Source organism: Meleagris gallopavo, chromosome 29, assembly GCF_000146605.3.
Source record: "Meleagris gallopavo isolate NT-WF06-2002-E0010 breed Aviagen turkey brand Nicholas breeding stock chromosome 29, Turkey_5.1, whole genome shotgun sequence".
In the NCBI taxonomy this organism is placed as follows: Eukaryota; Metazoa; Chordata; class Aves; order Galliformes; family Phasianidae; genus Meleagris; species Meleagris gallopavo.
In genome coordinates this window covers 1,361,240-1,387,712 of record NC_015039.2, presented here as the reverse complement: position 1 = coordinate 1,387,712, position 26,473 = coordinate 1,361,240, and the positions used below count along the sequence as shown (strand labels likewise).

The window sequence follows — 26,473 nt, the reverse complement described above, 5'->3', positions numbered from 1 at the left end:
TGCAACCTTGTCAAGTGCACAGGAGACAGCGATTGGCAGGTCATTCATCTTGGAATTACTTGATAACTTCGAATACAATCATGTAATCAGCGGGAACGTGTAATTATTATTTATGTGCATGGTGCTTACCAAATTACAGCACTTTCCAAGGCTCAATGAGATGAGCAAATTAATTCTGCAGCAGAAGAGCTTGACCAGAAAGAGGTGTTTGTGTCTGAATTTCACTAGTAAACACTGATGTATGAAATGAACTTGGAGTTTAATTGCACATTACCTTTACTCTAGCTCAGCTGTGAGAGGGAGCATAGGATGCTGCGTGGAAAATTTAGAGAGGTGTTTCGTTTTTCTAGGCATGGTGGTATTAGTGTGGGAGACCCATAGTGGGGGTCCTCACCTTCTTTAATGGGACGGTGCAGCATCCTCATGGAAAGCTGTATCCCTCCTCTGCCCTATGGGATGGACCTGGGGACACAAAGCCCCCAGATGGGAAGTGAAGAGGGGCCATGCTGGGGGTGCTTTCTCCAAACCATAAAGATGCCCCCAAAGTCCTTGAGAGAGGAATCAAAGTCATTTTAATCAAAGAAGGCTGAGAACACACACACACCTCTCTGTATGGAAAGCAAAGTCAGAGCAAACCACCGAGAGAAAGGAAAAACAGCAATGCAAATGCAAACACGTTTGGGTTTCTCTCTTTGCTCTTTTCAGTTTGCAGCTTCTTCCCCACCAGAAATGACAGCTTTAAAAAAAAACAAAACAAAAACCCAAGGGAACATAGAGCACATCGCTTGTTGGAACACCTTTTGTATGTACAATGAAAACACACTTCTTGGGAGGTTCTCCCTTCTCTATATTGCCAGAGCATCCCATGGGGAGTCCATTCCTACAGGATGTCACCTGCTGTCACTGGGCAGAGGCCTGGGATGGGCTCTGGCTATGCCTTAAGCAGTGCTTTCTCAGCAATTTCCTTGGGGTTTGCACCATTTTTACACATCTGCCCATATGGGAATAAGGATGGGGTTGGCTGGTTTTCCCACTGTGTAACTCCAGGGTGTTTTTTGCTTCACCCACACTTGGGATTGAAGGGCACTTTCTGCTGGTGATAGGTGAACTTTGCCTGCCCCATATGAAGGAACTGTTCCAGTGGTGGTCACTGGGTGATGCTGGGAGCTGCTCCCACCATGGTACTGGGGGCACTTCTGGGTTGGGCTGCACAGTAGACATGCAAGAGGGAAATCTCTGAGGGAGAAAGAAAAATGGAAAGGCAGTTTGCTTCAAACTGCTGAATGTTGTAAATGTTTAAGGAAAGATCCTGAAGGTTTTAGCCTGAATCTTTTTTTTTTTCTCTTCTTTAACAGAAAAGAGATTTTGTTCCTTTTTGGTGGTGCACCTTGAGGAAATCACATCCTACAAATTCTACAATGCTTAAACCTCCCAAGGAGGGGAAGTACTTATAGCTGGTCTTTACAGGGGGGCGGAACTGAGGCACAGAAGTGTGAAGTGACTCCTAGCAAAGCCTGCGGGGCCTCGGAGGCAAAGTCCTGGGATGCAGGAAGCAGCCTCAGCCCACAGCCCCACTGTGTGAGCATCCCATGGGGGGTAAAGCTTGGCTCTCAGGTCAGGTATGGATCCTCCACTGCACACAGAGCTGCATTCTGTGACCACGTGAAATGGGATGCTGAGGGCAGACCAGGGACATGGTAGAGCCCAGGAGCTGGTGTGGGGATGGAGGCTGCCACTCCTCCAAGGCACTTAATCCCAGCATGGGAGGGATTCGGCCCCGGTCTCTACATGAGGGCAGGGAGAAGCTTTGGCACTGAGCTTGGTGGGAACAGGGCAGGGAGGGACAGAGCCACACACATCTCCATAGGGCTGCTCTTCCTCACCTTTCCCCAAGCAGGAACAGGGGGCCAGGTTGAGTCCTGGGGTTCTGACTTTGCGTCCTGCCTCCCTGCCCTCTGTCTCACGTGGAGAAATCAGCTGACAGATGGGGCTCCAATAACCCCAGTGCTTTAAAAACACTGCGTTGTAAAGCAAAGTCCACAATCAGCCCCGGGCTCTCTGCCACCTCCATCAGCTCAGAGGCTTTTGCCCATCCTGAGCAGCATCCTCAGCTGAGGGATTAATCCCTGGGGCATCCCTGCCTTGGTGTCACCTCAGACAAGTGACAAACACAGGGCGAGTTGGGACACAGGGCATTGTACTGGGATGGATGCAGACAGAGCAGCTGCTGCAACCTCTCTGGATTCCTCCTGCCACCCCAGTAGGTCACACCAGGCCAAGCAGGCAACAACACATCTCAGATGTCCCACATCCTACAGATCTGTCCTGTCCATACAGGAGCTTCTGCAGAGTTTCCTATTACCCACTGCAAGTTCGTGCATCCTCTGCAAGCAGCACACCCCGCTCCTGTACCCACACAGCAGGGTCCCATCGGGCAGCTGCCTCCTCCTGCCTCACACTGCTGAGGACTGCTTGATGCTGTGGAAGCTGACCCGGGTCGGGGAGGTGGGGATGGACATGGCCCGAGCCACCCGAGCACGGATGGAGTGCTTGTCCTGCCATCGGTGCCACCGCTTCCGCACAGCCGAGCGCACCTGGGGGTGACATAGAGGAGGGGACAATTAATATCCATCTAGCTGGCCAACGCTGAGCTATGCACACTGCAGAGGGATTATCTGAGCTCTGCTTGCAAAAGGCAAGGGGAGGGTTGTGTGATTTTCCCAAAGGAGGAACGGAGATCTCCTGATTCCTTTCTTTTTTCTGGTCCTGCTATTGAGGGTCTGGCACCAAACGGGGCTCTGAAAGCTGTTCAAAGACACAAAGATATCCTCGTGGAAGGTGTGAGGGGCTGAGAGGCAGGAAAGTGACAGCTGGGGACTTCTGTGGCTTGTCTGGTCCCCAGCTGGGATGGAAGCCATAGCAGGACCACACGCTGCATAACACAAGATGCTCACCAGCGAGTCCTCGTCCAGACCCTTTTCCTCTTCCATCAAAAATAGCAGCATCAGTGAGTTACTTAGCACATCTGAGCCTGTTATGTCAGGATGCTGCCAGCTGCCTTTTGTTGCTGAAAAGCAGTTTGAAAAATAACCCAGAGAGGGGTCTGCGTCTTCTCTGGAGCTTTAAAATACTTATGCTGCTGTTCCCTGGGGCTTTGCTGGTTGCTTTTGTGCATCACAGCCAGTGAAGGTGTGAGAACATTAAGGAGGAGGAGAAGGAAAGGATCAGCTCCTGGTCTCGTCTCCTTTGCTTGCTGCTAAGTTCTAGGTTGGACTCTGAGAGGTGCCTCTTTTCACATGCATGTGGGAATGGGATCCTGGGCTGCACCAAATCCCACACGTGCACCCCCAAAGCATCCATCTGCAGTGGTGTATTTTCCTTCCCCAAATAGGAAGAAATAGTGATTAACTGATATTTCCTATGAGATGTCCTGCTTTGGCTGAAATTCCTCCCCAAAGCCTTGCCTTGCTTGCTACATGTGAGATAGGCAGCAAAAATTCTCAGTTTCTCACATTTTTGGAGGCTGAGCATCTCTGTTAAATCCAGCACAGCGCCCAAACAAGCCATAACAAATGTAAAGTCTGGGAGGAGGAATTAGTAAAGGCTGGAGACAGTATTCCAAACAGCAAAGCCCTGGAAGCTGTCAGCTGTGTTTGATTTGCATGGAGTGCTCATGGGCAATTCTCACCAAAAACAAACAAAACAAACCCACAGAACCACAGCAAACAAAACCAGAAGGAGCTAAAACTACATTTTCTATTCCCTATGGAAGCAATTCCCATTTTCTGTCAGATCCCCCCGGCAGGACAAAGCATAGAGCCAGAGAATATCCTGTTCCCTGTGTGCGTACAATGAGAGGTTGTGGATGTGCCGCAGCTGAGGGTAACTCATCTTGCAGCCCCTCTCAAGGATGGGCACAGACCCCCCCAAGCACCCTCACCCCAGTGCTCACCTCACTGTTCAGGAAGCAGTAGAAGACAGAAACAAAGAAGCCCTGGAAGGAGACAAATGCAGAGTCACAGTAGAGTTACCCCTAGGTTGAGCATCTCTGAAGCAACCCCCAGGTCAATTTTTGGGATGGAGGAGGAGTGAAATAAGACATCAGCCACACCATGTGCTCCTCCACATCCCTTGGGCCTTGGGATGGCAGCTGGAGCTGAGAGCCATACCTGGAAGGACTCCAGGAAAGAGTTGAAGTAGATGAAGACGACCCTGGAGATTTCATCCTCCCCTGGATTGACGAAAAACAGCATGTAGGTGATTCCCAGCAAGGGCAGCAGCACCAGTGTGGCCTTGACTGCTTTTCTGAGGAGAAACCATGGAGATGAGCTGCCACCAGGCAGCGCTGAGCATGGGGACTGCCCCCATCCCACTCTCAGCACCAACACGAGCAGAGTTGGTTTCCTAAAGCAATCCCCAAATAGTTGGGCTGGCTTGAGCATTTTGTTTGGCCTCTCATACAGAAGGGGTGGTGGATTGCAGAGACCTGACCTTGAGCTGCTGAGCTGAGCTGCTTGGCTGAGCGAGGTCTTCGTTAAAAAGGAATTAAGGAGGGTAAGATAATTTACACCCATCGAGATGGGTTTATGAAAAACTTATCTCAGCTAATTAATTTGATATCTTTTCTTGATGAGATTACAAGTGTGGTTTGTGAAAAGTGATTGTGCTGATGCAAGAGAGCACGGGAAGGATAGGGGCTCACTATCTCATTTGTTTTGATTAGGGAATGAGCACAGTGCCAAGCTGACAGATTCCACCAGTAACTTAATGACAGAAAAGCCATCCTAGGTGGGTCGGGGACCTGCAGGAGGGCCCCAGCCACCAGTGTAAGCTGGCAGATGGCACGAGTGAGCTGACAATAGCTGAGGATGTGAGGCTTCAGCTGGCAAACTGGAATATAGCTGGAATATAGTAACCACAAATTGGAGACGCCATCATACTAAGGTGGTTCCTAGTTCTGCTTTACACTCCTGCTCTTACCTGTACTGGATTGTCTCTGACGTGGTTGATGCTCGGAGCTTGGTCATGAGAATCCGAACGATGTTGAACAGAAAGATGAAGTTGATCTAGAAAGCAGAGGGCAGCTGGTAAGTGTCTGCTCTCCCGTGTTCTCCTCTATTTCCACAGTAGAGGAAACGTGCTGAGGGAATTGGGAACACCTTATGAACCCAAACCAAGCCTGGGGTGAACCTCAAAACTGAGAAGCAGTGGATGCAGTATGTGTGGACTCTGTTTCTCACGAGGATTCACACTGTCTTCCTTGCCTGGGAGAAGGCATCTATGTATATATTTCAGCAGTAAGATATAGGAGCTTATTTGCAGGACCGAGGGCTGAAGGATGCATCAGAAGATGAGTGAAAAAGGGGTGTAAGCAAAAAGTGGATGGAGAGGAGGATTGTAAAGCAAACAAAGGGATGTGGGGAGATTGGTTGCCGTTGTGGCAAGGAGCTGCTCTCCTGGCTGTCAACTGCTAATGAAATTGGGGGGTGGTGCTGGGGCTGAGCACAATTGACACAGATTAGAAGTGGCCAGGCTACCTGATGGGCTGGGAAATGAAAGCAGCTCAATTATCCAGCGAGGTGCAGGGAAGGCTGCTTGGTGCCAGTGATTAATGCCCCCTTGGTTTTTCCCAGCAATGGGCATGGAAGGGGGAGAAGCTGCAGGGACCTTATGCACAGCTTTTGTCCTGCAAGTGCTGATCTGATACTGGCACTGCTGCTTGTGACCTGCCAGCTCTGCTCCTCTTTGCCCCTTCCTGAGAAAGTGAAGTCCCAGTAAATTGTTTGACCTCAGGATCAAGCGTTGCTGCTCAGCCAGTGGCCTGGAGCAAACTGCTTGAGAGCAATGAATGAGGTTGAGGCAACTCCTGATGTTTGGCAGAGCACTCACACACAGACAATGCCTCAGCAGTGATGGGGAGACTGATCAGTGCTTGTGGGGTTCTGCTAATAGAAGCATCCCTATCAGAGTCCCTTTCTAGCCCACCTCAAGTTGTCAGGATCCATGCATGATGTTTGTCATCACAGCTGGGTGCTGTGTGAGTGGGGGGAGCCAGGCTTGCAGGGCACTGCTGCCATGGGACAGCATAGCTGGCGAGACCCAGGTCCACGTACGGATGGGAAGGACCTGATATATAGCAAGCAAGGTCACTCTGCCCTTACCAGAAGCACCAGGATCATGGGACCTTGATAGATGTAGTCAGTATAAACTCCTGCTCGCTTCCCAAACCAGCACCTGCAAGGCAAAGGCAGGCAGTGTTGGGAACATGTAGTGTCAGGGACAAGAGGTGACAGGGACAAGCCTGCAGCACAAGTGACCTAGGTTGACTACTGCCCTTGCACAATGTCCCTAAGTCACTGTCATAGTATGAAGGCACTAAGACTTAAGCTGCTGTAGCTGAGAGTGGGCTGCTATGGAACAGCTTCTCTCACACACCAGACTACATGGGAAGGTTTATACTAGTCCTGTGTGAGTGTGGGAGCTGGTTACTGTGGAGCAAGGAAGGAAAACCTTACACAGATAGGTCTAGGATAGCTTTGTCCCCGGCAAACCCCATGAGAGCTAATGGTAGTATCAGTGTCCTGAGAGCACCTGGTTGAATTTTAGTTAATCATTCCTCCTTCTGTGTGCAATAAGGATGCTCAAGTCACGAGGCAGAACTAGTGCTGCAAAACAAGGCGAGCTGCATTCATCGGAGGAGGCTCTTTTCAGTTCCACCATCCCCATGATGAACTCATCAGGTTCCTGTTAAGTCCTCCATTAGCAAGTCTCTGTGAAAATGGCTCAGGTGGTGGTAGTTTATATCTCTACCGGTAGATTAAATCCCAGCTCCACTTAGCAAACACTTTGTAAGAGCTGTGGCTTAATCTAGCTTTTCCCCTTCTTAAAAATCTCATTTGCAGTTTGAAAGGAAAAATACAGCAGCAGGCAGGGCTTGTGCTGAGTGAGCCTAAAGGCGGGATAAAAGAAAGAATGGAAGGATATCATTTTTCCTTGCACCATTTCCATGTCCCCCACCTCATGTGATCCCCTGCAGGCACATCCATGCCTGCTGTGTGCTGGATCCTAGCACGACCAGGGAATTGGAATAGAGAAGGAGGGGGAAGGAGAGCAGTGAGGCTCACTTCTCATTATCGTAGTACAGCTTCCCGATGGCCCAGGCGACAATGATGGGAAAGGGGATACCTGCAGATGAACACACAGACAGGTCTCAGGAGTGCAATACTGCAACCAGTGATGGTCTTCTTGCACAGGGCAAGCTGATATGGACATGCAACTACTGTTCTCATGCTCCTGAAAGGGGCTGTTTAGAATGATAGAATCATTAAGATTGGAAAAGACCTCCAAGATCATCGAGTCCAATCATCAGCCCATTCCCACCACACCCACTAAAGCACATATTTAAATGCCATTAGGTGAAGCAAGAGCAGAGGATAGGCGTGAGTATCACTCACTGCATGTAGGGGAGGCCCTGGTACTTACACCAGCCAATACAGATGAACATCCACTTGCGGAGCTTGTCAGTGGAATAGGTGAGGACGATGGCTGTGTGCAGGTAGCAGCCCTCGCCAAACATCCAGAAGAAGTTGGTGACGTGGAAGTAATTGTAGGCAGCTGTGACCAAACGGCACCAGACCTGCCAAGAGTTTAGGAGACACAGTGAAGAGCAGAACTACTTCAAGGAGACAACAAACAGATCACCATGGCTGCTTCTTGATGATGCCACAGTAAAAATCAACATTAGCCCTGCGCTACAGTGAGGAAACTGAGCCATAACGTGACACAGACCCCAGCAGAGCAACTGAGCCCATAAGCCTTGATTGCTCTCCAGCCACCAAGCAGCACTATTTGACCTCTGAAGTAGCTTCTGTGGCCTCGTCTCTAAGAACCTTGAGCTTCCCACCTACCACGTTGCTCTCGTGCACCTCTGGGTTCATCGTGAGCTGCACCACAAACCACGTGGCATTGCGTAGGATGAAGGCTGTGATCAGGTTCCAGTGGATGATGTTCCTCAGGCACCGGATGCTCCTGCAGAATGGGGGGATTAAGGATCATCAGAGCACCATGGGTATTTGGGGACAGACCCCAGATGGGCTGCAGGGGAGGACACGGCTCTTTGTGGAACTGATTGTTTTCAAAGGAATCTAAAACCCAGTGTTGAGATGCTGGGGCTGTGCCCTGAGTGACACAGCCAGGAGATGGAGGGCACCAAGTAGGACCCTCTGCCTCTATAAGCCATTGCTTTAAAAAGCACAGGGAAGAAAATAACTCTGAGACAGGCATTCAGACTGGAGAACAGCTGGAGAACAATGGGCTACAGAAGGGACGTAGCAAAACACCAGGTCTCCAGGTCTGTGCCCACCCAAAAGGACCTCTGTAGGCTCATCCCCCCAGCAGCAGGTCGAGTCTCTCACCGCAGGCGCATGAAGAGGATGAAGGCCACGAGGAGGGCCCCCAGTGAGACACAGTGCCCCAGGTAGTTGATGATGACTGCGATGTGGTAGTGCAGCTTGCTCTTCTTCTGTGGAGAAGAAGACAGAAGGGGGTCGGTGAAAGCCCAAACCCTTCTCCTTCACCACTCAGAGCTGCTCTGCATACTGGGGGCCTGTTTCCAGAAACCTATTGGAGCTCTCCTGGTGGAGAAGCTGCTGGAAAATGCAGATGGGGCTAACTTAGGCAGGAAATATACAAACCTGTCCAGGTAATGGGCTTGGGCACTTCACATCTTGCTCCTACATCAGCCTTGCTCAGCACTGGGGCATCCCTGACCCATCATCTGAGGGAAACCCTGCTGCAACTCAGCCAAGCTCACTGGCAGCATGATGCTTGATGTCTTTGTTCATTCCCTTTAGCCCTAGGGGCAGCTGAGAGGCTGGAATGAATTTGGGCAAAGAGAACAGGGGATCACAGGAAGGCATGAGTGATAATTAAATTAATTGATTTCTCCTGCTGTTAGGCACTCATCCAACCTGTGAATTAGCAATTAACTGAGTGAGAAAACTATTCCTGGCAAGAGATATCAGCATCCTAAATACCAGAGGTGGTTATCAACTGCAAATGAGCAGCCTGTATCTCTTCTCCTTTGCTCTGAGGGGTGGCTTGACCTACACAGAGGCTTATAATTTTTGCTATCCATCCCTCTCAGCTTCCTAAATATCTCCTTCATTTCACTGCCAGCAGGGAGATATGGAGTTTGTGTTGTAGCGTTTTCCTGGTAAGGAGCTGCAGAAGCAGAAGAGGGTAATAGATGTGGAGGATGTGCTGACCTGTACCATGCAGCCTGGGACCAGGAGACCTCACATTACAAACCCTCTTGGCCTTTTAACATGGAAGGAATCAGAAATAGTTTTGCTTTTGCAAAGGAATGAAAATGTACATCTAGTACAGAGTCAAATACGCTACCCACACCCCTATATAGAGATGGATGCTGATGCATGCCCAGCCCCAGAGTTCCCTTGGGCCCTTCCTGAACCTGGATGCTCTTGCCCTTCAAAATTCCATCATCTATTCCTCACCTTCTGCCTGGACCCCAAAGCACTACCAATGTCTTACCTCCTCACTGAGGATCTCCTGGCACTGGGAGTAGTTGACCCGTGCTGCCCAGCTCCCATTAGCGAGGCACTCCCTGTAGCCATTGTCTGAAAGAGAGGTGCACATTGAGGGGTTAACAGTGCCTGGAGTTGGGCTCAAGCCCATGGATGTGACAGATGTGACCTGATGATTGTCAGTAAGGAAGGGGTCTCTGGTATCAAGCCAGTGGCATCTTTCTCTTTGAAGTTGCCTCAGATATTTCTTCAGTTGATAGATAACACAGGATCAGATTCCTGGGGTGCCACTCCTGCTCTACAAAGCTTTAAAGTGAGAAAAGGAAGAGTAGGAGTCTTTTCCAGAAAGCATCAAGGCTTAGGAAAGTGCTTTCAAGATGATCTGTCCCTTAAGAAGCTGCCCCAAGCCTCCCAAAGCACTCATGGGCCAAAATGTGATATGGGAAAGCTCAGAAGCCCATCCTTGTGCTTCCAGACCTGGGTTGAACTTCTTTAGAAAGAGCTCCTTTGTCCTCATTTTAGCAATCTGGAAATCAGAGGCAAACAGCTTAAAACTACATAGGAATGATTCAGACCTGCTCAAAAGGGCTTTGGGTCTCACCAGCGCTGCCCCTCAGTGCCCACCAAGCAGCATGAGTCCAACTCCTCCACCTGCTCCAGCAATAACCTGCACATGCATTGTGGGGTTGGCTGCATTAGGAGCATTCTTTGCCTCTCAACAGGGATGGTGAGGGGCAAGGCTAATCAGGAAGGCACAGCTGTGCCAGGCCTGGAGCAGCCTCCGATTTGCATCAGCATAAGGCAGTGCTGGGCTTCTGATATTAACAGGAGAGACCACGGGCCTCATCAGGGCAATAGGATGAGACAGGGATGGGATGGCTCTTGGGTAGGCATGAGAGGGAATTAATGCAAACAGACTCCTGCAAGGAGGCACTGTGAAGCAGGATCTGCGTGCATACAATCTTCCACAGCAATAAAAAGGTGTGGTGCAGAAAAACTGATGCTTTCTGCATGGCATAAGATGTTTCTTTCACCGAAAGTAGTGCTCAGGTGGTCATAAACTCATCTGTGTGCTACATATTGCTCTGGGGGCATTCCAAGTGCCCTCACTTCATCCCCTGTTCCCAGCACATTGTTGGCAGTGACATCTCAGCCACCTGTGTTGGAAGGAGATAACAGTGAGGTCCCTATGTCCCTGCTCAGTTGGGGGCTATAGACCGGAGTGCCACCTCCAGCAGCAGAACAGCTCCTTCTTCACTCCCTATCCTCCAGATGGGGACATCCCCTGTCACCAAGATGGGGACGTTGGCACCCTTCTCCTTCCAAGTGCCTGTCAAGAAGCACCTGCTTATACAACCGTCTTCTCCAAAATGCGAGATGCTAGATTATTTCATTTTTAGATGACATGTCCCTCAGAACACCCAAGCAAACTCTTTACCCATTGATGTTCTGTCAATTGTGCCCCATTCCACTATCCACCCCATCCCCACTGCTGCTGCTCAGCTTACTTGTGGTGTTGTACCGTACGCCGTAGAAATACTCAGGGCAGGGCCGAGCCACCAGTTGTCCCACTGCACTGCGGGGCCAGCACGTGCCAATCAGGTCCACCGAGGCGTTGCACTGAGGCCCTGGTGGGAGAAGGGTAAAGGTTTAAGTGGAGGACCTAGAGTGTTTGTGGTCCTGGTGGAGCTGTTGGGTTGCTGTGTGTTCTTCTCCTAGGAAAACTTCATGGTGGATACTAAACACTTCCTGCACTGAGGTTCTCCAAAGAGCTGGTTGATCCATCCTATTCATAATCGTTGCCCTGCACACTCAGATTAAGCCTGGTTACAGCATAAGCCTAGTTTCCTGACCCAGCCTTCCACCTGAGCCTAGGGTCCCCTGCTCTGGTCCTTCAAAAAGGGAAGTATCTCTTATTCCACATTTTGGAGAGGGTGAAGGAGGGAGAGTCATTTCCTCAGACACGACTTTGGCATCTGGTCCCACAACAGCCCTATTTTCCCATTCCCAGTGCTGGCAGGATACTTCTCAGAGCCCTCCTGGCTCCAACATCTCCTTCCCAGCCATCCCTGTTGGTCTGTTCCAGCCTTTTCAGGAAGAAAACTCCAGATTTCAAGCAGGACTTGTGTGCTTTTCTCAGCTACACAAGTGTGCTAATGTAGACATTAGGTAGGCCAGATTGCAGGCTTTTTTATGTATAATTTGTGTATATTTAGAACAACATGTACTGTAGCTAAATATGTCCTAGCTCCATCTCAAAGCGAGGTAGGAAGTGCAGTGGGTGCAATATCAACACAATGCCACCCCCAGCAGACAGCAGAGGGGTGATGGGCAGCACACCTCAGGAGGGCAGAGGTCAGTCCCAACCACTCCTGGGAATCAGAGCTGTTTGTGCTGCCAATGCAGAGCCAGACATAGCCATTCCCTAAGGCAACCTCCTCCAATTAGAAGCTCATTGGGTGTAAGAACACATTTTCCTCTCGACCAGGACTTGTCACAGTGCAGGCTGTTATTCAGAAGCCTTTCCCAAGTATGGATAGAGCTGGCTGAAAAGCAACTGAACAAAATAGCAAAGCATTGCATTATGATTGTGATAAAAGTATTTTTTTTAGGGGGGAATATTTTTTTCCATTGCTTATCTGAAGAATTGGCTCTGTGGCTTCTTGGGACATTCTCAGTGCACAATTTGAGTGTGAAGGAAAGGAGGGTTGTCTTCATTCCTCTTTTCTAGAGAAAGAAAGCTCCAAGTGTGTGAGCTGCAAAGCATCCGAGCGTGGTGAGTGCTGCCTTCTGCCTTCCATAGCTGGTAGTGAGAAATTAATTTTAACACTGACCTTTGCTTTTAGCTTTCTTCATGTGTACGGTTGCTGTAGCAACCTTTACTTTATGTTAACTGTTTTAATGTAGCTTTTCTTAGGGAAAAAAAAAAAAAAGCGTTTAATCACACATGTAGAGTGCATGTCTGTCTCATCTGCATCCATTAGGAATTGCTGTGCTCCTTAGGTGTTTTGACCCAAACTTGGCAGAGAAATAGAGGGTCACAGGCAATGAAATTCCTATTTAAAATTTTATGATAATACACATCCAGATAGAGAAAAGAGAACTGGTAATTGCTTCCACTGAGGACAATGTTAAATTGTGAGTGCTCTCCCTATTAGTCACCTGGGAATCCACCCAGGTGAGAAGTCACATGAATACCTGGAGCATGAACGATTAATTTGGAATAACCCAGCATGGGAAAATGGAACTTGCACAGTGCCAATGGCAAAAACTCACTCTGGGACTCTGGGACTGGGGCTGAGCACAAGTGCTATTTTCTCTTGGTCTCTTGTGCCTCAGTTTCCCTTCCTGCATCCCAGGGGCTGTGCTGTGCTCACAAGGCTCAGCAATTACAAGTCAGCAGAGCCAGAGGCTGGCAGCAACGTATTCCACTCAGTAAAGCAAAACCACTGCAGGACCATCAATAACAAAACCCGTGACACACTCATGGAAATTATGTGGTCAGACAAAAGTGGCCCTGTTTGGTTACAGTTCTGCTCAAGTTTGGATGCAATGCCTCCACTTTTCTCCAAAGCACTTGATTCAATGTTGCTTGGCACTCCACTTTAAGTGGGAGGCTATAATATCTCTCCCACTTTCTGAATCTCAGAAACGTTGTTCTCTCCAGCATGTAGGGAAAAAAACCTCTCAATCTGGGGAAGGGTTAAGTAAAGCAGTAAGAAGGGTGCCATGGGGGCTGTGCTGTCCCCTTTGCCCATCACACTATGTGCTCCAGATGTTCCCCAGTGGCACACAGCTCCCAGCACTTAGAGCACTGTTTAGCATGGAAATGATATGCATCAGTGCTAAAGGCATTCAGATCTGCTTTGCAGCCCGTCCTATTTGCAGGGGATTATTCTCCCAGGTTCTGCAGCCGCCTGCTCCAGCTTCCTCAGCATTGTTGACTTTGGTCTTTGCAGCAAGAAAGGTCAATAAATATCTTATTTGCATCCAATTCCCCCAGTTTTGCTCCCTTACTCTGTGTAGAAACACAGGGTAGGAGAGAGCTGGTCCTGCTTTAAGACAGAAAATGTGGCACTGGGGAAGCCACTCAAATCCCTTCTCATCCTATTTCCTTAAGGGTTTTTCTGCTTTGAAGCAATGTAAAGCATTTCTGAAGAAGTGCTTGTCCAGGGACTTACACTGAGACGACTACTTTACAATAACTGCATCAGGATAACTATAGCAATATCCTTGCTGCTTCTATAGAACATAGCATTATCACTGCCTGCACTGCTCACAGAAGCCTGAGACAGCTCCAAGATAAAGCCATGCAGACGTATGAAGCCTGGCAGCTAATCTATCAAAAGATTTGGAACAAATGTAAAGAGGGCAAAGCACATCTACCCTGTGCCAGCACCACCAGACGTGTGGCTGCAGTGCTACAAGCCAGTGCCAGGAGGTTTGGAACAGGTTTGTACCATCAAATCATTGCTTTGCTCAAGCAAAGACTGTGCTGATAGAGTCGTGTTGGGGAACACATCCCCATCTCACACCCCAGTAAAGCTTTGTAGCCATGCAGAGCCTCAGCTGGATGCTGCATCCCCAGCAATGCTACAGCTGCTCTGCAGATGAAGCCTTTTTCAGTTCATGCAATGCCAAAGGGGCAGGAGAGATGATGGGAGTCTGAATCACACACTTGTCCTTATGCTGAGTGATGCAGTTATTTATCTAAGGTATCTCAGGAGGCTGAGTAACAGCTGAGATGCGTTAGCTCATATCTCTACCAATCTGGAAATGTTACTCAACAACTATCTTTGTTCATCCCTGATGGCCTCAGTGGCTGTTTCTCATGCAGGCTGAAGCCCTGAGCTCCTAAGGGACGTTCCTTCTGCAGCACTTGTATTTAGCAACCTGGGCTCCATGTCTACATCTAACCAGAACGTACTCACTGCAACCAGTATCTAGGGGTACACAGCACCATAAAGCATCACTCATCCCTCCCAGGCAGCTCCACTGCACTGGTGAAACAGGAAGAGCAATTTTACACCTCACTGTCCCCAAACTAAGAGCCTTGGTGAGAATGCTCTTATGTAAAAGCTCTGACATGTCCATGAAGTGCAGGTGCCAAATGCTGGAGGCAGTGAATGAAACAGCACTGGTGGGCAATTTACTTAAACACAGGGCTGAAATTGGGGTGGTGGAGTTATTTGCCTTCCCTTTGAGTTGAGGATGAATACTTAACCAGGCTGGGGACACTGAAATTGTCTCAAAATAACCTGATCCTTGCTCATTCCCTACCTTCAGCACTGACTTGGGTGGTGTTGGATGTTCCTATTTACTTCTGTAAGTGTCCAGTCCTCAAAAAAATCCCCAGAAATCCTCCCAGGCATTCAAGTTGCATGATCCTCAATGAAAAAGTAATTAAGCGGGCCAGTTAAGTGTTATGATAGCAAAGTGCCTTTGTAATAAATTTCCAGCTTGTTGCTATTCATGCTCACTGACCACCCCCTTGGGTCTTGCTGTTTATTCTGGAGAAGGATAAACAGGAGGCATCACGCCAAGCTTCTGCTATTGATGGGATGCATCCATGCTGCGTCAGCACCTGAGACAGCTCCAAGATAAACTTAGGGAGACTTTCATAGCGTGTTGGGATCATATATACGTATGGATTATGTAAAGGAGCGGGTTGGTTTGGGCCACATCTTGTTCTGATATGACACACGATGTGGTTATTGTGTTATTTCCAAGGGTAGCAGTCAGTGCTTTATTCCCTACTATCCCTGGGCTTTGTGCTGGGTGAGCAAGGAAGCACAACCCCCCGCTGGCAAAGGCTTCCTCTGTAACGTGGTTAAAAGAGAGCAGAGCAGTTGGCAGGGATGTTAGAGCATCCAGTCCAAAGTGCAGTTTAACAGCACTGAGATGTGCTAACACTCTGCTTCCTACCAGAAAACCTCAAACTGTCACCATCTTCCCTCTTCCACGATGACAAACAAGTGAATAAAAGCAAGTTTCTATCGACATTCCCATTTCCCAGATGATGGAGCAGAATGGCTTTATCAATACCTGCATACACTTAAAACACTGTGATTTTTCCAAATAGGTGAGTACAAATTTATCAGCCCCAGTATCACTGCTCTCCATCAGTGCTGAGTCCCTGCCAGGATTCCCTGCTGCCTCTTTAGCCCTTTTATTAGTATTTCTGCATCGGTAGGAGAGATGCCAACCAGGCTGAAGGGAGAAGAGGCGCTGATGTTGTTAATTTGACCTTTATGAATTTAAATTCCAGTCTCTTCCCCTGGGGAGGCAGCAAGTGAATAGAAGAGCTGCAGCAGGGCAGGGATGGCTGTCGCAGTGCCACTGGTGTGGAACTGGAGAGGGTGGAAGGCTCCTGGTTCCAGTATCACCTGCTGCAAAACTTGTCCCCGCACCTGTTTTGCAAAGCACGTGCAATGAAATGTTCATATTGCTCACCGCTCTTCTGTGCTTCTCAGTCCCAGGCTTTTGCTGTATCTGTCCCAGCTCAATTTGTTTATTTGAATGCAAAGCTATGCTCCCTTCTCCCCTTGAAGAAAGCTCAAGTATTTTAAAAACAAACAAACACACATTTTTATTCAGCTCTGCCTAGCTTTGGTGTCACTTCCTTTTGCTTTAGGTGAATGTGCAGTGGCCCGAATCACTTCTTTCCTGGAAGGAATCAGCTGTGCTTCTTGCTCTCTTCTGGGCACGCACAGGGAATTAAGGATAACAATTTATTGTGATAACAATTTAACAGCTTGAAGAAGTGAATCGTGCAGCCAGAAGCACCAGAGCTATTAGCAATTGGGCGCCAACTCCTTGGGCTGATCCAAGCCTGAATGCATGAAAGGCAAAATAACCCCTCAAGCACTTGCTCTGCTCGAGTGCTTTCTGCTGGGCTGCTCTGGAAAAGCCTCACCTATTAGTTAGGAGGAGGCTTTCCCATCTACTCAGACTCCCATTTCCTTCCCAGTGCAAAGGCTGCAGTGAGAAGCATTCTTTTGACAATGGGATGCTTTGTCCCCATGGGCAAAATGACCTCATCCCTCTGCAAAAGCTTTGTGGCAAGGGGAGAAGCAGCTGTTTACACACCTCAGGGAACTGAAATCAGGAAGGTAAATTGCTTTCTGCAGCATTCTGAAGGCTGGGCACCCTTGGGACAGGCACCTTTCAACCCCGAACAAGGTTATCTTCATTATTTCTCTTTGATTAAGTTTAATTAAGCTTAATTTTTTGGTTTTCAGGTGTTTGAAGGTGCAAGCTGACCTGGCTTCTAATGCACCTTCTTGGTCTCAAGTCCAGCTTAATGATTTGGAGGAGCAAACAGAAAAACAGCCTTTGCAATAGAGCAGCCAATCTGAGTGCACGGATACCCACTGAGAGGCACTGTTGATGCCTACAATAGTAGGTTGGACCATCATGCCTATGCAGGAGCCTGAATGAGGCTGAACACCAAGGGACATTGTCCAGTGAGCATCACCTGCATCTCTCTGCACCTCTCTCCTCTCAGCAGAGATCTTTTCAGCTCAGTGCATGCACCTCAGAGCATGGGGGAACCACCCAACCTTGCATTCTCATTAAGAAGTATGACATTTAGTAACAAAGGGACTGGCAGTGTGAGAAGGGTGAGAACCTGGGTTGGGATGATTTTTGGGGGAGTGATGCCATACCGGAGCCCCTCTGTGCATCCAGCTGATGCCCAATGTGCTGTGCGCTGGAGGAGCCTTGGGCTCGTGTTGCCAGCATGTGCCATTTCCCAAGAGTTATGCAGACATTAACAAATTAAGTCTTGTAGCCTTGCTGCAATTCCCATTAGCATCATCCTAACAAGTCCCTGCTTCAAATAGCCTCAAAACAAAGTTGCCGGTTTTGTGAACATCGCTTCCTCAGAAATGCTGCCTAAATCAGGCAGGGCTTAAACAGACCCCAAGGATGAGGGCTGACGCTGAGCTCCACTTAGCAAACAACAGGCATAGGACAATTAGTTTCAGCTAAGCCCCCTCCCTGAGCAGGGAGCAACACTCACGTGCATCATCCCCATCCCATATCAATAGTTACCCATGCATGACAGACAGGATGGCAGAGATTTTGCAGATTTAAAGCCTGGCCTGTTGTGCTCTCCATCCAGAGTGATGGATGCATAGGTGCACTTGTTCCTGAATGGCTTTGCACTGATAAATCCCAATGGAAGGAAGTCCAGTGCCTGCAAAAAAGCAGTGACTGCTGCTTGGAAATGCTCCCTGCTCTCTACCCCAGGCTTAGGAAGTGACAGCAGAAGTGATAGGAGCCATGAGCTGAGCATAAGGAGGCCCCATACCTTGTGCCATGGGCCAGCTCCTCCATCACAGGAAGGTCTGAAGGTGCTCCCCACAATGCGTGAGTCAGAGCCAGAGACACAGAAAACCAATGCCATTTATCACTGCTTAACTTGGCCAAGGACAAATAACTCGTGGAGTAATGAAACCTTCAGGGAGCAAAGCCCATAAGTGATGGCCAGGCTTCTCCTCTGCATTGGAGAGACATGCAGACATTTCCATTTCTACCACCAACTTTGCTTTACCCTTGGTTTTCTACCCTCATGTTTCAGGTTGGGGATGCTCCTTGCCAAGGTGCCCTAGGCTCTGCCAAACATCCAGGCACTGAATTAGTCAGTGCTCACCTGGAATTGTTTAAAAAAGACTTTTTAATGTTGTTGCTAATGGGAGCAGCGTGGCAGGGAGCCATCCATCACCCCAATGGAAAGATGCTCTGCTGAGCAGGGACTGGGTAAAGCTGGGCAATTGTTTGATGCACGCTCTGTTCTCTGTCAATTACAGAAAAACAAGTTCCGAAGAATTCTGGATCAGGGAGGACCTTCCTCCTGCTGCCTGAAAGTTCCTCTCCTCTCCCTCAGCCACCATTCCTCCCCCCAGATCCATCACCAACCCAGATCCATCACTGCTGTGGTGACATCTAAATCACATCTTTAATGTAGGACAACACAAAATGCTTTGTGGGCCTGACCTAGATGGATACAAACCCTTGCAGGGGTGTTGGATATGAAGGAAGTGCCCATCATCCTGCTGGTGCCACCCAGCTTGGCTGAGCCAATCCCAGCCACATCCCTAAGAGCTGCTTCCATGTCCTCAGCAGTGCTCAGTGGCACAACACAGGGAGCACTGAGGACAGAGGGCAGCTGAGCCCTGAACACACCATGGTCGTGCTGCTTTGGTGACGTGGTGTCTGCAGAAAGCCACAGCCTCTTGTTGTCACCTTTGGGCACGGAGGTGGTGCAGGGGTGCAGACATAGGGGACAATGGTTTCCTGGTTAGCAGAGGGCAGTCAATACTGAGGACACTTTGGCTCCTGATGTCCTTGGGTGCAGTAGGGAAGGGGCAGCACGGCAGCAGGAACAGAGCAGGTGTCTCTTTGCCCACCTCTCCTCCTGCCCAAAGCACATTTATTTTTCCTATTTTTAGCTCTCCTGAGCTCTGCATCTTCCACCTGCCTCAACTGACACTCTGCAAAATGCTGATGCAGTGTTCACCACAGGGCTGCAATGCAGCCTCAGCACATTCCCACCCCCAAAAAGGGGCTCACCCTCACCTGGCCACCCCTGCCTCCGCATGCCCTGAGCATGAGCTGAGGACACAGGACACTCACCTGTGTGGTTGGTGGTGGGCAGCAGGCTCTCACAGTACTGCTCTTGGATGGAGGCTGCAACAGGACTGTCCCAGAGGAGAAACGCCTGCACGGGGAGAGAGCAGATGAGAACAGCTTTTCACAAGCAACATGCAGCTTCCTCACACCTTTGTTCCTTCCTAGATGTGGCAGCAGGTGGGTCTGATCTGAGCTTGCCCGTGTCTTGTCCCCAGATCTGCATGCACCCATTTACAGGACTGCTTTTCCAGTCTTGGGGACTCATATTATCTGTTTTTTTTCCCCACCCATTGTTCTTCTTCCCCAAATATTCCCCCAGTGACCCATGCTGCAGCCCTGCACAGCCCATGCTGAGCTTCAGTTTCTCCTGTTTAGCATTTTAATCACCATTTTTAGCATCTTTGCATCCCAAGAGCAGGCAGAGGAAACATGATGAGCCTGACACCACGTTCAGATTTGTGATACCTTATTAAAATCACAGCCTTGTAAGCTGTCAGCAGGAAGATGCTAATATGCGTCCTTAAGGGGATCTGATCCACAGGGTGGGGATGAAGCCTTCTCAAGGAGAAGGGCTTCTGCAAGCATTGCCATTACCCTTGCATGGGTAAGCATTGACCACAAACAACACCATTGGCACGTGCTTCTCCAGAACAGCTCCTGGGTGGCTCTGCAGCTCCTCTAGAAGTGAGAACCACTGACTCCATCTGCCCGGAGAACTATTTCAGATAAGTTGCTGCTGAAGGATGGTTTCTGGCAGAGATTGCGATGACCTCTTCAGCCCTGTGTGGCAGGAGCAATGAATGGATGCGATGAATGGATGGGATGAATGAGGGATGGCAGAGGCCAGTCCCCGTGCTCAGTGAATGGCCATCAGCAGTAGGTGAGGCTGAGGAGACTCCTTCCCCATGGCCAGGCTACTCTCCAGTGCCCCATCCCCCTTCCTGTGTGCCATTTACCTTCAAAATCAAGCTGGGTAGGGAAGACAGAAATCCCCTGCACTCTACTGAAGCACGAGCAGGATGTATTCAGATGGGGAGACGAGCTCCGCACCCACTTGCTCTTTTCCAAACAACTATTTACTGCCTTGGGAAGCTGGTTTTGACAGCAAGTGAGATGTCAGGCAGACGTACAAACAGAGCTGAGAATAGCTCCCTTGTTATGACTGCTCCAGATGGCACATGGGATCCAGCAGCACAACCCTGCCCCAAATGCATGCACTGCAAGGGCTCCCATTGCTCAGTCCTGCAGGATCCCACCACAACCAGTGATGCTCTGAGTGAGGCTGGGTTCTGGGATCAGTGTTAGTGAAGCATGACCCCAAACATGAGAGCTCCCAAGATCCAGAGATAGGGTAATTGAGCTGCAGGGGTCCATCCCCTCTGCCTTGGTGCCTGCCAGACCTGTGGTTCACTGCATGAGCAGCTGGGACTCAAGGTTTCTTCCCAAAAGGGTTTGGAATGATTTCAACTGAAATGATTTCAACTGAACAGGCCTGCAAGCGTTAATTGGATGTGATGGTGCTGATCGCAGCCTGCTCAGCCTGGCAGTGCCCATCCTCCTTCCAGACACAGGGAGAGGTCTTGGCACTGAGCTGCAGCATGGGCTGAGCTACAGCTCGAGGGGTGAGGATGGAGCGATGGAACGCAGGCTCTGGACAGGCTTTGAAAATGGACTAAAATGTCAAAAAACAAAACAAAACAAAATCCTCCAAATAAAACAAAACAAACAGCTTGTTTTCTTTTTTTTACCTGCTCCCATCAGCCACGCTGCTAGCAGGGCTAAGGTGGTGACTCCAGGTGCATTTGCACAAGCCAAAAGCATCCTAGTACCCTGCTGGTCAGGCTCTCATGTATGCTTTGTCCCCTGCAGGTTGTTTTAACCCCTCCGCAGGCTTTGCAGAAGGAAAGGTCAGAGCTCTGTCCTTGCATCCCCACTGTCAGCTGCCACATGGCACCCAGCGAGTCCCAGCCTGGCCGAGCTAGAGCCACACACACCCCAACCTCCCCTTTCCTCAGCCCTCCCGCTCTTGCTCTGACACAGAGTACAGCCAATCCTGCTCTGCAGCAAACAAAAACCTTTGTGATCTCTCTTAGGCTGCCAAAAATCACAGAGCGCTTCAGCTGAGCATTCAGCTGTGCAGGGGAAGGTAAGCAATCTGCTTTTGCAGAAGCAGTTGCTCTGCATGGAGATCCTGCTCTGCCGGGGCATGCTCCTGTGAGCATGATGCTCTGCCAGGAGTTGCATGGCTCTGTGCTGGAGCAGCTTCTCCATCACATGCAGCCAACCATGGCTTCAGCACTGCTCCCCCCAGCCTATACTAATGTCTCTGTTTCACACACCTGGAGGCATCACACTTGATGCTGAGGATACTTAGTTAAGCCTGGAGCTTGCAGGACACAGCTGAGACACCAAAAGGTGACACTGCCCCATCATTTCTGCCCCCTATGCATCGCAAACACCCTCTGTGGTCAGTGTGTCACCCCCCAACAGATCCAAATTGGGTCAGAAGGGAAACTGAGGCACTTGGGACAACTTGCCTAGGATTGTTCAGGCTTTGTTACAGGTTGTTTGCATCACATTCCACCAGCTGGGCTCTGAGCCGCACAGGTTTTTGGGGAGCCTCGGCCCAAGGATGCTCACTGCTGATACGAGCATGAGGAGCAAGCTCTGACACACACACAGGCATATGCACAGGGCATCTGTCTCTCTGACCTGCCTCTGACCTAGCAGCAAAATTCAATTAACAACAATTAGGAATTAATGTTCCCCTGCAGTGCTTTCTCTCTCCAAAGCAATCCACAGATATTAATTAATACGTTAACATCTGAGTCAAACATCACCCCCCCCCTTCCCCCCATCCCATACTGCCCAGGGACAGGCTTGTTCCCCCTCGAGATCTCCTTGCCTTAAACAAGATCAGATCTGCATGGCAGAAGGGCTGACAGACAGCTCAGAGCAGCGAGAGAGATGGTTTGGAGTCTAATTAGCAATCTAAGTCAGGGTTTTCCACGGCTGACAGAGCTGTAATTGGAGAGCAGAGCAATCAGCAGGATGCGAGCCAGTGGCTTTGCACAGAGAGGTCAGTGGGACTGATGGATGGGTGGTGATGGCCTCCAAGACCCCTGGGAGGGCTGGAGGGGGTTTTGTAAGGACAAAGCAGCAGGACTGGCTTGGTTGGTTTGGTCAGTGCAGGAAAATCCCTCAAGATGAGGGCAGCTGGGTGGAAGGGTGTCACATCCTCCTGCGGGTACCATCCAGTACAGGAGCTGGGCTGGAGGGACACCCCTCTGGAGACACTTTTTATGGCCTCTTCTCTCAGTCAGGTGCCTCCAAAGCTTGGTTTCTCTGCAGGCTGCCTTTCCCATGAGGATGCACCTGTGGTTGCTCACCATGGCTCAACCATGCAGCAGCCTCCCTGCAGGTGTTCCTGCTGTAGAAACCCTTTCCACCCTCAGTGCTGCTCCCCAGCCCAGCTGGGCTCCCTGCCAGGCTGCAGCAACAACTCACACTCATTCTTCAGTGAGTGTGGAAGAAGAAAATCCCTCCTGAAGGAATTCCTATGTATGGACAGACTGATGCCCAAAGCAAGAACCCCAGGAGGGGTTTTCCTATGGCTGATGTTACTGTGCTAATGTTTCCACCTTGCATTAAAACATGTGAATTGATGAGTTTAGCCATGCTAGAGGGCCAGCCCGTGTCCCCAGGCAGACAGAAGCTTCGATGTGAGTATTTATTACATTTGGAGCCTCCCTGAGCACGCTGGATGGAGAACATAACAAAAAAATATCAATCAGGGTTAAGTGAATGCCTGTAAAGCTTGATTTATGAGAAATTAAACTGTTTCCTGGATTACACTCCCATCTCTTGCTTCATGTAAATAATTTCAATTTGGGTTATCTATCACAGGGGACATGGATTTTTGGGGGATGGGTGAAAAAAAAATGAATGATACCATACAGATGTTAGAAGCTAAAAAGACAAATGAGCTGGTGTAGAGGACACTGGGAATCAAAGCAGCTCCTAAGGCATCTGAATGGGCCAGAGAAAAGGCTGCTAAAGGAGATGAGCACAGATGATGTACAGAACTGCTTTCCTGAAGTGTTTGCATTAAACTCCCCTACAAACTTTAAATATGGGAACTCTGAGAATTCAAATATTTTCACTTTGGGGCTTGGAGACTTCTTGCTTCCATCTGCCCCACAGTCCTCCCTCGTGTTTTGAGGGCCATGACCTGGGCTGAGCAGCTGCCATTTAACTCACCTCTAACTTTCCATGCTTATCTCTATTCACAGCCTAAACCCCAACCACACCAAGGCAATGGACAAACTTCCGAGCCAGCTCTGTGTGGGGTATCTGGTGAGCAGGGCTGTATTTTAGGACAGGGTTGAGCCTTCTCTGCAGGCTATGCTCCCTGCATTTCTATATATTCATTCTATGGCAATAGAGCAGCTATTCTGGGAACAAGCTGTGCAATTCCCGTTCAGCTTTCCATTGAAGATGTGAAACCACAGGGGGTGAGCTCACACACACTGCATCAACTCCAGCATTTAAAGAAAGCAAGATACAGAGGAGATCCCCAGAATCAGAAGCACATCCTACGTAGCAAAGGGTGGGAAGCTGGCTTTGGGCTTATAGCTACTAAGGAGGGTCAAGGACCCTCATCACATCTTGGCTTTCCTTTATTATCAGCCCCAGTAATGCCATCAGTTCCTGACACCACTGCAGATGAACTCATTCTTTTTCAGCCACTTGTTTGGTTTGTTTAAATGATGTGCAAGATGCCAGAGAGTATTCTGAAGCAATTTTGGCTGCCTGTCTCATTGTCTGTCCATCACCCTTGCACAGCGAGATGGACAAACCAATCAATCATAGAATGATTTGGATTGGAAGGGACCTGAGGTTCCAAACCTGTTGGCCACACTCAGGGTTGCCAGCAGCTAGATTTAGGACTAGACCAGACTTCCCAGAGCCCCACGCACCCTGGCTCTGAATACCTTCAAAGATGTGACATCCACGACCTCTCTGAGCAACCCATTCCAGCACCTCACCACCCTCTCAAAGAAAAAACTTCCCCCGATATTTAATTTAAATCTCTTCCTTCCTTTAGTTTAAAACCATTCCCCCTTGTCCTATCACTACCTACCCGTGTGAAAAGTTGATTTCCCTCACATTTATAAATTCCCCTTAAATACTGGAAGGCCATAATGAGGTCTCTCCACAGCCTTCTCTTCATCAAGCTGCTTTTTTTGTGATTTCAAGGTCTAGAAGGATTTGGAGGACTCAGCCCCATCTTCACAATGATACCATGCTTGGGGAGAACACATGGGAGCAGCTAGAGAAGTCCTCGAGCCTGGGGGCTCAAGGAAGGCACAGGAACCTCATTCCAGAGCCTTAGGGCTGGTTTTGAGACCCACCTTTGCTCCATACTCCCCCATCTCAGACCCTTCCCCTATAAAAGCAGGGCAGTAGCTCTGCCAATGCTGTCCCTGTGATGACAGGGGGAACCTGGGGTGGGGCGGGGAGAGGTCCCACTCTATCCCACTTTCGTTTCTCACATCAGAGCCAAGCAAAACCTGCACCAGGCAACACAACTGCAGAAAGAGCTCTTATAAAACAGGACTGGGGCTGTGCACTTAAAGGAGCGAGGAGCTTTGCAACGCAGCAGCAGCTTGGTAGGGCGCTCAGCAGGCACAGATCAGCTCCTCTCACCCAGGTGAGAACTTTTCATCCCAAAGGAGAAGCCAAATTTACACAGTGAGAACCCAATCCATGGGTACGAACTGCAACGGTGCTAACAGGGTGAGCTGACTCTGTTTTTGCTGTCCTTTTAATTCTGCAGTCACAACTGGGCCACTGAGACAGCATTATGCAGAGAGCAAGGCACATTTATTCGTTTTTTAACCCACTTGACACAGAGGTTTAACCATAATTGTGGTCACTGTTTAGCTGCCCGCTCAGGATATCACTGGAAACCTTTCCATTTCTCATTCCTGGGGTGTGGGGTCTACCCATGCTTTGGGCTGGGAGCATTTGCTTAACAGATGAGCCCTCAGGGAGAAAAAGAGTATTGCTTCTGACAAAGCATTTGCATTTTGTGCAGAGCTGCAAAATTAACAGTGGCTCCAGTTCCAAAGCAAGCAATACAGGGAGGAAAGTCTTCTGCTTTGCAGGTGGGGGGTTGGGGAGAAAGGAGAGGTTTCTTTAGGAAATCAATAAAAGAGTGGGAAGAATGAAGCTCTCCACTTGTGCTGTCCCCATCCATCACACCCCCAGCACAGTCGCCCCCTCCCACAGCCAAAGGGAAACTGGTGGCACTGGGAGCATCCTGTGACGGAGGAGGACCTGGTGAAGAACCCCCGGCTCCAGCCGCCAACCTCCCCGCTGTGAGCTCCTGCCGAGAGCCCACGCTGAGCTGGGGGAACCCCCGGGGGTCGTTGCGTTGCCTTTTCCCCTTTGACTTTTCCTTCAAAGAAAGGGAAAAGTCGGAGACACGGAGAGGGTGGGTGCGAGGGGAGGAAGGCAGAAGAGTCCTTCTGGGATAAAGGTCTGGCGAGTATCTTACCTGCAGGAGAAAGAGGAGGAGGAGAGCAGGACGCGGACCGGGCACCATCCTTAGCTCCCTCCGCACCCAGCGACCCGGGGCATGGCCGGCTCTGCTGCCGTCGGAGCTCCAAATCCTCAGGCTCAGGTGCGTCCGCCGTTCCCCACTCACCGCCTTTTATAATCTCCTTGCGAGCCGCTCCGGCTGCCAGCCCACCCCGCAGCTCGCCGGCCGATGGGCTGCACCCCTCCCACCGCCTCCCACTCCCCCTTCCCTCCTCCTCCTCTTCCTCCTCCCTTTTCCTTCCTCCACCTCCCTTCAGCACCCCCCAGGATCACGGTCTCTCCTTTCTCTCCCCACCGAAGCCAGAATTCGGTGCTGCTGCTCTGGGCTCTCCTGCAGAAGCTGTGGGCACCCCTGGCTCCGTGCAAAGGGATTCGGGCTGCAGATTGCAGAAGGGCTGCTGCATTCGTAGGATTTTGTTCTGGCACACGGGTAGGGGAAAGGGAGGCTTCCCCTTCTGTCACTGCCACAGCCTGCAATCCTGTGCAAATTGGCTGGTGAATCAGCCCCTTTCTCATAGGGATGTGGGGAATGGGCTTCAAGACTCTCCTTGTGATGGAGATGCTGCAGGGCTGTGCTGGGGACATTTGACTGCAACTGGAGAAACTGAGTCACGGGGGGAAGAGTCCCTCCTGAGGGCGGTGTTCTGCATAGGGTGGGTGGTGGAAGGGGCAAAGGCAATGGGGCA

The 26,473-nt window shown here is 49.8% G+C and overlaps 1 protein-coding gene across 2 annotated transcripts; it reads right to left on the bottom strand.

Moving 5' to 3' along the window:
- Window positions 1-555: 555 nt before the first annotated feature.
- On the bottom strand, window positions 556-25,979 carry LOC100540152 (corticotropin-releasing factor receptor 1). 2 transcript variants are annotated; one of them, XM_003213020.4, is made up of 13 exons: window positions 25,744-25,979; window positions 19,185-19,269; window positions 11,054-11,173; window positions 9,553-9,638; window positions 8,415-8,521; window positions 7,908-8,028; window positions 7,483-7,636; window positions 7,125-7,185; window positions 6,162-6,234; window positions 4,981-5,066; window positions 4,170-4,305; window positions 3,953-3,994; window positions 556-2,594 (listed from the first exon to the last, which is right to left on the bottom strand). In XM_003213020.4, the coding sequence occupies exons 1-13, from the start codon at window positions 25,789-25,791 to the stop codon at window positions 2,454-2,456; spliced, it is 1,260 nt and encodes a 419-aa protein (XP_003213068.1). In that variant the 5' UTR covers window positions 25,792-25,979; the 3' UTR covers window positions 556-2,453. The 2 variants fall into 2 exon arrangements, with proteins under 2 accessions (XP_003213068.1, XP_019478945.1); XM_019623400.2 differs by lacking the exons at window positions 9,553-9,638; window positions 11,054-11,173; window positions 19,185-19,269; window positions 25,744-25,979 and adding an exon at window positions 8,694-8,926.
- Between the last annotated feature and the right edge of the window lie 494 nt (window positions 25,980-26,473).